This window comes from Trichechus manatus, unplaced genomic scaffold (assembly GCF_000243295.1).
Source record: "Trichechus manatus latirostris isolate Lorelei unplaced genomic scaffold, TriManLat1.0 scaffold00040, whole genome shotgun sequence".
Lineage (NCBI taxonomy): Eukaryota > Metazoa > Chordata > Mammalia > Sirenia > Trichechidae > Trichechus > Trichechus manatus.
The window spans coordinates 14,953,788-14,965,166 of record NW_004443976.1 but is presented as its reverse complement, the minus strand read 5'-3'; the positions used below and the strand labels follow the sequence as shown (position 1 = coordinate 14,965,166).

Genomic DNA, 11,379 nt, shown 5'->3' with positions numbered 1-11,379 from the left:
TAGTTTCTCATTCAAAAATTCATACACAAGTTGTTTTGTGACATTGGTTGCAATCCCCACAATGTGTCAGCACTCTCCACCTTTTTACCCTGGGTTCTCAAATATCCATTCATCCAGTTTTCCTGTCCCTTCCTGCCTTCTCATCTTTGATTTTGGCCAGGTGTTGCTCATTTGGCCTTATTCTTGATTGAACTAAGAAGCACGTTCCTCATGTGTATTATTGTTTGTTTTATAGACCTGTCTAATGTTTGGCTGAAAGGTAAACTTTGGGAGTGGCTTCAGTTCTGAGTTAGCAGGGTGTCCAGGGGCCATAGTTTCAGGGATTCCTCCAGTCTCTGTTAGACCAGTAAGTCTGGTCTTTTTTTTTTTAATTTGAATTTTGTTCTACATTTTTCTCCCGCTCTGGCCAGGACCTGTATCGTGATCCTTGTCAGAGCAATCGGTGGTGGTAGTCAGGCACCAGAAGGCTGCATTCCGTGGCATGGCACTAAGCCTTTGTGATCTGGCCCTCCTGCCTTTCCAGAGTCACCTCCATCTGTGCTCCTTCATGTTAAATTCCTATTACATCAGAGACCAAGGCGTGGAAGGGGAACCCTGTGCCCTGTTCACCATCTTGAACTGGAAACCAGTAACTATTTTTTGGGTGCATGAATGAAGAGCAGTTTTTCATTTTTAAGTGACTGGAATTAATAATGGTTATGTTTGGACAAGATGTGTTCTTTTCTACAAAAAAGATCAGTGGAAAGGTATGAAGTTTATCATTTTTCTCCCCTTACAAAAACAGGTGAAAGAAATCCAGGAAGAATTGGATAAATTGAGTCCACATAAAATTAAGCACACTAAGAAGGTATGATGCAATTAAATTATGATTAATACTTTTTATAAATTACGTTTCCAGTGTTGGTATTATGTGTGGGTTCGCTGCATTAATATGATTTTCAGTGCTTATAGAAACCTGTTACTGAGTGAGCACTTTATTCTCAATATGAGGTTGCCTTCTAATGAACAGGTTCTGAAAAACAAATTTTTGTTGTTGCTGCTCGTGTAAGAAACTGAGAATAGGAAGAGAAAGACTTTGTCATTAGAAAACCTTTAAGCTTTACAATTTTCTTTATTATGAAAAAGTTTTCACAGTAAGAAGAGCTTTCTGTAGAAAGAAGATACATTGTAAATACTCTATGGGTTGGGTTAGTGTTAGGAAGTTCTGAATGTGGAATTAACTTCTCCCATCTCATTCGTTGCCAGTCGTGGGCAGTGTCTAGGCTGGCAGCTGCACACCGTGGAGCCATTCGGGCCCTACAGATGTTTGTCACTCAGTTTACTGACCGAGGGGAACACCCGGTTCCCACGCGGGGTCGGGAATTAGGCAGTCTCATCCGCCAGCTTTCACTCTGTTCTGCCAAGCTGGATTCTGATCCTTCTGTCCCTGACGTGGTTATAGATATCCTGCAACAAATTGAGGTATGAGATGCGCTCCAGTCGATAATAAACGTGTATTGTTCCTAAGTGGGAGGTAATACTGTCGCCTAGTTTTATTAGGATTTATGGAGAATATAAGACAAAACTGCTACCTAGTGAGTTAAAGCTTTACAGTGGATGAAGAGGTACTTGATTTTTATTTTATTGTTTTTACCATCTAGTCTGTATTATTGTATTATTGTATTTTACTTCTTTGAGAATTGCCGGCAGGTGACAACTCTTAACCGGGTCCGTTAATTAAACAGTATTTTGTCCCTGACCATGCCAATTAGTAAAGAATTTATTACTGTAGAAAGGGAAAATGGTAAAAGTACTCTTAGAGTAGTGCTAAGATTAGAATATCAGTGTTTAATCTTGATGGATCTTTGAAGACACACAGAGCCTCAAATCCTGTGATACGGCCTTCCCTGGCATGTGCTAATCATGAATGGATGGTGTTCTTAGTTCTGATCTTTGACAAAGACAGTAATAATACTATTCCCTTAAATCTCTATAGTTCTTTGAAATTTGTAGAGTGCCACCACATAATTGTGCCATTTGATCTGTACCACAACAGTATGATTTGCAATAGATTTTATTGCTGCTATTTTACAGATTTAAAAAAAAAAACACAACAAAACCAAGGTCAGAGAGACTACACAGTTACTTCCCTTGAGGCTAGGAATCAAATTTCTATCTCCTGAGTCTCATTCCAATGTTATTTCCACTACGCCATATATTTTCACTCACGAATAAAAAGACGATCTCTATGTTAGCGTGGCATGGTAAGAGCTGTTAGCTCTAGAAAAAGCCGGTGTAGCGATGAGAATTCGGGACTGAGTGACATGCTGGTTCTACCATTAACAAGCTCCTTAATTGTCTTTAAGGCCCCTTCTGGCTTTAAAATTCCATTGTACAGTAAATATGTGCTTTTCATTGGTTACATACGTATGTACACAGCACGCTATCAGAAATGTTAACATCAAATGCAGATCTCAGAACTTTAGACAGCATACCAAGTCACATGATGCTTCTTCAGCTTACCCACAAGAAACAATTATTGTCCAAAATGATTTCATTTAAAGAATCTATCTTCATAATCCTAGAAAGGCTCTTGAGATTCTCTAGTCCCTCTTCACAATTTTGAGCAAAATCCCCTTAAGTACATTTTCTTAACATAATGTTTATCTCCCTTACTTTTGAAAATATTGAGTGCAAGAAATTTATTATCCTTCTTGTGGATGCTATACCATCCCTCAGCTTTTCTAAGGAGTACTTTATTACTATCTGAACTAAATCTCCCTGGCTATGCTCACTTATCCTTATTTTGTATTGACTAGATAGAGACTAGGCCTTTATTGTGCCTGCTAATGAATGTGGATACCTAAAAGGTATGCCTTTTAGGAAAGCGGGAAGCAGATCTGCCACTACTATAGATGAGTGAGCAAAGCCACTGGCCTTAAGTTTCCTTTAGTTTATGAAATTTATGTGAAATATGTTTGCTCACTTAAAATACTACTTGTTAGGTTTTCATCGAGAATTAAAATGCTTTTAAAGCATATAGGATTACATTCCAAGGACTATAGTAGTTAATTTCTAAAAAAGATGATCCTAAATTTTATGATTTAGATACCCTTGAAAGCAGTCATTCTTTATCTCTTTGCTATTGCTTTCAGTGAGCTAAACATGTAAAAAGCATGCAGAAGTTTCTTTTATTAATTAATTTGATGTCCTAAATGATAAAGTTTTAAATTTAAGTTAAACATTTGGTTGACCGTTAGAGATAGCAATTTATTAACACTTTTCTGTAGAGTCCTTATTTTCAGTTTTGTGATTAAAAAGCATACTTTTGTGATATAAGCTAAGAGAATAATTGACTGTTTCATGGCAGGACTTGGAATCCCTCCTGGAAAAGAAATTGTCACCAAAAAAGGTGAAGAAATATGCCTCCGAAATTCGGAACAAATTTCCTGTTGGTAGCCAGAGGGTCTTAGAAAGGTGGCCAAGTACATCGTCAAAGAGTGAGAGGAGACTCTTTGGAGCAAAGGAGATGTTTCCACAGGAAACAAGGCGACCTTCAGTAGCAAAGAAGTTGCTTGTAGGTATGTGTCTTCAAGTGTTTATTGCAGGATATTTTATTCTTTGAAACTTGTCTGGACTCTCACAGATACTGCACTGAGGGGAAAATGAGAATTTAGAAGCTAGTCCATAATAGATGCACTTTAATTAGGATAAGGGAATGGTAACCAAGATACTTCCTTAGGTTGGAAGCTAGAGTATTCTCCCATAGAGGAGGATGGAGAAAGTAAAATTCTCTATTCTTGTATCGGAGCTTTTGGGCTACCCAAAGTAAATTTCTACAGAGCTAGAAGTTAGAATCCTACCTTACTTTTAGAGTTTGTGTGTTTACATTTTAATGGTACATATACACACACATATACATACATACACTGTGGTGAAATGAGTTCCCTTATGTGGTCTTTTGCCTTAATTCTTTGGAAAAACAGCTTGAGAGGTTTTTCCCCTTAAGCCCTGAGGAGTTAACCTTTGCCCTAGTTTTCTACCTCAGAGGGTTTGTTACATTTCCTTGGTAAGCTATAAACAACTTAGTTTGATACTTTTTTTCTGATGCTGGGCTGCAGCCTGCCCTGTGATTGGTTTTCACCTTGCAGGGATTGGTCAATGGACGATGCAAATGAGATGACTATAGCCTGCTATGCAAATGAAGAGTCTGTGGCACTGAGAGGGGATTGGTTAGTTTATGCCCCCCCTGCTGGGAGGGGCCATGTCTTGAAATTGATAAGAAGTTGTGTATATATATGCAGCCAGCCCCACAGAGGTTTTACAGATGCAAAGAATCAAGAAAAGAAGCAATAGGAAGAAGGAGAAGGAAGAAAGAAGAGACAAGAAAGAAGCAGCAGAGAGTAAGGAGGCAAGGAACCTCCTAAAAGAGCTGTTACACAGGTTAAGGACTGTAACACTGAAGACAGCAACAGACCCAGAAGGGGCCCGGTAGCAGAGCTGGCGCTGACAGGCCCGGAAGGGGCCTTGCGGCAGAGGCGGTGGTGACAGAAGGGGCTTCGAGGCAGAGTCAGTGGCGACCGAAGGCAGGCCAGAGGAGACTGTCGTTGGGGCTGAGGGGAGCCCTACATGGCCGAGAGGAGCTGAGAGAGCTGTCCTGAACTGAGGAAGGGAGACTTGGCCTTACATACTTCCTGATCCTGATCCTGAGTTGTAGCCTGTTGATTCTGATCCCGAGTCGTATCCTGTTACTTCCTTAATAAACCACTTAACTGTAAGTAAGGTCTGTGAGTTCTGTGTGGCCATTGCGATGGATTATTGAACCCAGAAGAGAAGTAGAGAGTGCTTTGGGAGGGACGCTGGTGTCAGAATTTGTAAAAAGGTTGAAGGGTGGAGATAGGTTTAACCTCCACCTCATATGGATCAGCCTTGGACTAATCTCTGTTTGCGTTATTCCCCCTGAAGTTAGACAGGTTCTGATGATGCTATTGCTATTGCTGCTGCTGCTGCCATTTTACATACACATACATACAGGCATTTTTGTATGTGTGTGTGTATATATATGTATACGCACATGCACATATATATATATATTTTTTTTTTTTTTTTTAGGTAAGTAATAAACAAACAAATCCTTGTCATTCCAAGAAGTGAAATTGCTGGGTTATATCATGTGTACATTGTAAATTTGAAACATGCTGCCAAATGGCCCTTAGAAGTGTGTTTACAATTGTACTTTGACTGGCTATCACCATTAGTATGTATTTCCTCATATCCTCACCAAGCACCTATATGTTACTAAATTTAAAACAATTTCTACTGTCACGGGTGAAAAATGGCATCTTACTGTTTTATATTCCATTTCCCTGATGCCTAGTGAGGGCTATGGTTTCTTTCATGTTTTTCTTGGCCACATTATTTCCTCTCTCTGATATGCCTGTGCATATCATTTGCCCATCTCTGCTGGGTTGTATGTCTTTTGCTTATGGATATATTGGTGTTTTTTTTTTTTATTGTATTCCAGGTGAAGGCTTACAGAACAAATAGTTTTTCTCATGAAACAGTAGTACACATGTTGTTTTATGACATTGGTTAACAACCCCACAACATGTCAACCCTCTAACTTCTAAACCTTTTTTTTTGGTGAAAATACACATAGCCAAAGATACACCATTTCAGAAATTTCTACGTGCACAGTTCGGTGACATTGACTACGCTCTTCCAATTGTGCTGCTATTCTCACTTAAGATAAAGGCTTACAGAACAAAATAGTGTCTCATTTAACAGTTACTATACGTTGTCCTATGACAACGGTTAACAATCTCACAACACATCAACAATACCCTTACTCAACCTTGGGTTCCCTATCACCAGCTTCCTTGTCCCTTTCTGCCTTCTGGCCCTTGTCACTGGACTACTGTATCTCATTAGTCCCATTTGGTTTTACGGGGCTGTCCACTCCCAGGCTGAATGGTGAACCTCGGAGATAACTTCACCACTGAGCTAAAAGGGTGTCTGTATATTGGTGTTTTTTTGTATATTCTGGATCATGATCTTTTTTGGTTTAAATATATTGCAAATGTTTTCTTCCTGTCTTTGTAATTTGTTTATGATGTCTTTTTTGGTATAGACAGTTTTAGTTTTGGAAACAAATTCATTAATCTTTCCTACATATTTTAATATTTGATGAGGCAGTTCTCCCTTCTTTCTTTTCCTTTGTCACAATTTTTCTGATGAGCGTTGCTTATCTTCCAGAAGAATTTAGAATGAGCTTGTCAAGTTTCATGAAAAATACTGTTGGGATTTTGATTGGTATTACACTGAGTTTTCGATTAATTAGGGGAGAAATTATATCTTTACAATATGGAGTCCTCCCATCCATTTATTCTTACCTTTTTCTCATTCCTTCAGTTGAATTTTATAATTTTCTCCATAAAAGTCTTATAAATTTCTTGTTAGGTTTATTTCTAGTCTTTATTGCTGATGCAAATGTGATTTTTTTTTTTTAATTACATTTAAACATTGATTATTGCTAGTTACAGGAAAGCTGTTAGATTTAAACATTGCTCTTATATTTGACACCTTGCTGGATCTCTCATTTGTTACAATACTGTATTTCATTGGTTCTAGCACTGGTGTCGCAGTGGTTGAGAGCTTGCTGCTAACCAAAAGGTCAGCAGTTTGAATCCACCACCCATTTCTTGGAAACCCTGTTAGACAGCTCTGTTCTGTCCTGTAGGGTAGCTATGAGTTGGAATTGACTCGATGGCAATGGGTTAAGGTACACATTTGAACATTTCTGAAATTCAAATGTGTTCTTAACATGGATGACATCTTACAGTTAATTAGCAACATTTTAAAATTTCCTATTGATTGTCGTCGTTTTGTTAGGTGCTGTCGAGTTGATTCCGGCTTATAATGACCCTGTGTACAACAGAACAAGACACTGCCTGGTCCTGCACCATCCTCCCAATCGTTGTTATGATTGAGCCCATTGTTGCAGCCACTGAGTCAGTCCATCTCGTTGTAGGTCTTCCTCTTTTTTATTGACTCTCTGCTTTACGAAGCTTGGTGTCCTTCTCCTGGGACTGGTCCCTCCTGATAACATGTCTAAAGTCTGTGAGATGAAGTCTCGCCATCCTGGCTTCAAAGGAGCGTTCTGACTGTACTTCTTCCAAGACAGATTTTGTTTATTCCTCCAGCAGTCCATAGTATATTCAAGATTCTTTGCCAACACCATAATACATAACATATGTAAAATATAATACATAACATAATGATGTTTTATAATCTGTTTTAGATTTGATGAAATACGGGATTTTGTTGGCTAATTCTTTTGTATTTTTCCAGATAAGTGAGATTACCTGTAGATGAGGATGGTTTTGCTTCTTCCTTGTAATTTTAATGTCTTTTGTTTTTACCTTTTTTGCGTTATTGAATGGGTTTTAATTCAGTATAATATTGAATAATAACTGTAGTGGTGAGCATCGTTTTCTCTCCGAGATTTAATTAGAATGACTCTTTATATGTGATGCATACTGTTGAATTTTGGCAGATCTTCATATGAAGTTGAGAAAATTTTGTTTCTGTTTTACTGATTTTCTTTTCTTTTAAAGTGTTAACATAGAGATACATATTGATAGTTTTTTGAAATAATTTTAATATTTTAGTATTGAATGTTTTTGTGTGCCATTTATATTAAAATGTGGACAAATCAAATTTTTTTTTTAATTTAAGTACAACATACGTCTAGAAAAGTGCACAAAATATAAATTTGTGGTTCAGTTACTTACCAGAAAGCAAACATCTGTATAACCACCATCCCTGTAAAAAAATACAACGTTAGGAGGCGGGGCCAACATGGCAGAGTAGTCAGATGCTTCCTGTGGTCCCTGTTACAACAAAGACCTGAAAAAACAGGTGAACTGATTATATGTGACAATCTAGGAGCCCTGAACATCAAAGGCAAAGTTGAGGAATCAGACTGAGTGGCAGGGAAAGAGAGACGGTTCAGAAGAAGCAAGGAGTTGCCAGACCTGACCTGGCGGGAACCAGCACCCTGCAGACCTGATTGGCTGGCCTGTGCAGTAAGGCAAGCAGTGGCGCTTGGGACAGGTTTTCCACATCGGGAGAGACCAAGCGACAGAGTGTACTCAGGCCTTCAGAACCAGTGAAAAGTGGAGCTCAATTGATAAAAGATAAGTACATGGTGTCTAACCTACTGCACAGATCATAAAACACCCCCTTTGGGAAAAACCTCTCTCCGTTTACCTGCCCCCTCCCTGCTGTGCATGGGGTCCTGGGCCGGCTTCAGCAACTGCTGTGTCCCCTGGGCCAGAAGTAGGATCCGTGACACACCCTGAGCCATTCTCCTGGCCTTGGAGAAGGAACAAATTAAAAAACAAGAATAAATAATCTGCCAGCTCCCCTAAGCTGAGAACTTAGGGTAGGCACAGCTCCTTTGCCTAGGCACAGGCATAAGGGATCCACGGACTTTGAATGCCTTTCACCCCTGCATAGACCTGTGTGGGCTCATTTCAACAGCGTAGGCCCTCATTAGCACAGTACAAAAGGGTATATACCTGAAGCCTAACTTCAACTGTATCAGCTATTTGGTGGAGTGGCAGGTTTGTGACATTTGACACCGCTTTGCCCATTAAACAGGGTCCTCACCTACCCAAATCAGAGGCCTCAGGACTGGTGGCTCCACCCACACCACCTAGCCACCTGTGACGGGTTCAAGAATAAATGGTGCCTCCCAGTCCTTAAGCCAACAGCATTGGGTGCCGATAGTCTGGCTGCAAAACCCACCCACCTACGCGCTGTAGGGAACAGGAACACACTTTCCTCCCAGACACTCAGAAGCAGCTGTCAGCTCCCTGCCTTGCTCAGCACGTGACCCCCTACTGCAGCCAGCTACCTGTGCCTACACCAGTCACCCCTTCCTGTCTAGGACTGTAGGTGAGAGCCCGCACCGCACACTTGATGACCAACTACCTGGACACCTGAGCTGAATCCATACAAGAAGAGAAAACAGACTCCTGGGCTCACATATCTAGTAACAGATCTAACCACCTGGTGATAGGATGTTAGAGCTTCAAAGGCATCACTGATCAAACTAGCTCACAGGCGCAGCCCATTCGGACATATTAAAACTAGAAGCTAGGACACAGTAAGCAAACATAAATATAATTTATTGATGGCTTGGAGATATCAGTTGATAATCAAGTCACATAAAGATGCAGACCGTGATGGCTTCAGCAAGCTCCCAAAACAAAAAATCAAGAAATCTTCCAGAGGAAGAGAACTTCTTGGAATTACCAGAGGTAGAATACAAATGTTGATACACAAAACTCTTCAAGAGATCAGGAAGGAGATCAGTCAAAATGGAGAACAAGCCAAGGAACAAACAGACAAAGCAATAGAGGAATTTAAAAAGATTATAGAAGAGCATAATGACAGATTTAACAGGCTGCAAGAATCAATAGAGACACAGCAGTCAGACATCCAGAAGATTAACAATAAAATTTCAGAATTAGACAACTCAACAGAAAGTTACAGGAGCAGAATTGAGGCAAAGAAAGTCAGAATTAGTGAGATTGAAGATAAAGCACTTGACACCAGTTATTTAAGAAAAAATCAGATCAAAGAATTTTAAAAAATGAAAAAACCCTAAGAATTATGTGGTACTCTATCTAGAGGAATAACGTACAAGTGATTGGAGTTCCAGAACATGGGTGGATAACAGAAAATACAGAGAGAATTGTTGAAGATTTGTTGGCAGAAAACTTCCCTGATGTGAAAGATGACAAGATACCTGTCCAAGATGCTCGTCGAACCCCACACAAGGTAGATCCTAAAAAAGAGTCACCAAGACATAATCAAACTTGCCAAAACCAAAGATAAAGAGAGAATTTTAAGAGCAGCTAGGGATAAACAAAAAGTCATCTACAAAGGAGAGTTAGTAAGACTAAGTTTGGACTACTCAGCAGAAACCATGCAGGCAAGAAGGCAATGGGATGACGTATATAAACCCTTGAAGGAAAAAAATTGCCAACCAAGAATTATATATCCAGCAAAACTCTCTTTCAAATATAATGGCAAAATTAGGGCATTTCCGAATAAACAGAAGTTTAGGGAATTTGTAAAAACCAAACCAACATTACAAGAAATACTAAAGGGAATCCTCCAGTTAGAAAATCAGTAACATCAGGTAACAACCCAAGATTAGAACACAGGACAGAGCAACCAGATATCAACCTAGACAGGGAAGACACAAAAATAAATCAAAGCTAAAACACTAAAAATAGGGAAACAGACGTCAATATGTAAAAGGTGACAACATTAAAACAGAAAAGAGGGACTAAAAAATGTAGTCATGGATCTTTCATATGGAGAAGAAGTCAAGGCGATACGAAGAAATAAAAGAGTGGTTTAAACTTAGAAAAATAGGAGTGAATATTAAGGTAACCACAAAGGAAACTTAACAATCCTACACATCAAAGTAAAAAACAAGAAAAACATAAAGACTTAGCAAATACAAAACCAACAACAATGAAAAAGGTGAAAAGAAAATACGTAAAGAAAAACGACTCAGCACAGAAAATTAAGTGGAACAAAGAAACTATCAACAACACACAAAAAAATGACATGAAAATGACAGCACTGAACTCATACCTGTCAATAATTATGCTGAATTTAAATGGACTAAATGCACCAATAGAGAGACAGAGAGTGGCAGAAAGGATAAAAAAACACAGTCCATCTATATGTGGCCTACAAGAGATAAACCTTAGACTTAAAGACACAAACAAACTAAAACACAAAGGATGGAAAATATATATCAAGCAAACAACACTCAAAAAAGAGCAAGAGTGGCAATATTAATCTCTGAAAAAATAGACTTTAAGTAAAATCCACCACAAAAGATAAGGAAGGACACTATATAGTGATTAAAGAGTCAATACTTTGGGAGGACATAATTGTGATAAATATTTACACACCCAACGACAGGGCTCCAGAATACATAAAACAAACTCTAACAGCATTGAGAAGAGAGATAGACAGCTCCACAACAATAGTAGGAGACTTTAACACACCACGTTGGGTGAAGGACAGAACATCTGGAAAGAAGCTCAGTAAAGACACAGAAGATCTAAATACCACAGTCAGCCAGTTTGATCTCATAGACATATACAGAACACTCCACCCAACGGCAGCCAAGTATACCTTCTTTTCCAGCGCACACGGAACATTTTCCAGAATAGACCACATATTAGGCCATAAAGCAAGCCTTAACAGAATCCAAAGCATCGAAATATTACAAAGCATCTTTTCTAAGCATAAAGCCATAAAAGTAGAAATCAATAACAGAAAAAGCAAGGGGAAAAAAATACACGC

General features: G+C 39.0%; 1 protein-coding gene across 3 annotated transcripts in view; it reads left to right on the top strand.

Moving 5' to 3' along the window:
* The window catches only part of KIAA0753 (KIAA0753 ortholog), a 71,030-nt gene that overhangs the window by 15,154 nt on the left and 44,497 nt on the right, over nucleotides 1–11,379 (top strand). For 2 of the 3 annotated variants that reach the window (XM_004376237.2, XM_023731131.1), the window contains exons 5-7: nucleotides 785–847; nucleotides 1,246–1,461; nucleotides 3,350–3,560. In XM_004376237.2, the coding sequence (XP_004376294.1) occupies nucleotides 785–847; nucleotides 1,246–1,461; nucleotides 3,350–3,560 (490 nt within the window). The remainder of the gene's footprint in view (nucleotides 1–784; nucleotides 848–1,245; nucleotides 1,462–3,349; nucleotides 3,561–11,379) is intronic. The other variant, XM_023731130.1, reaches the window with a different exon arrangement.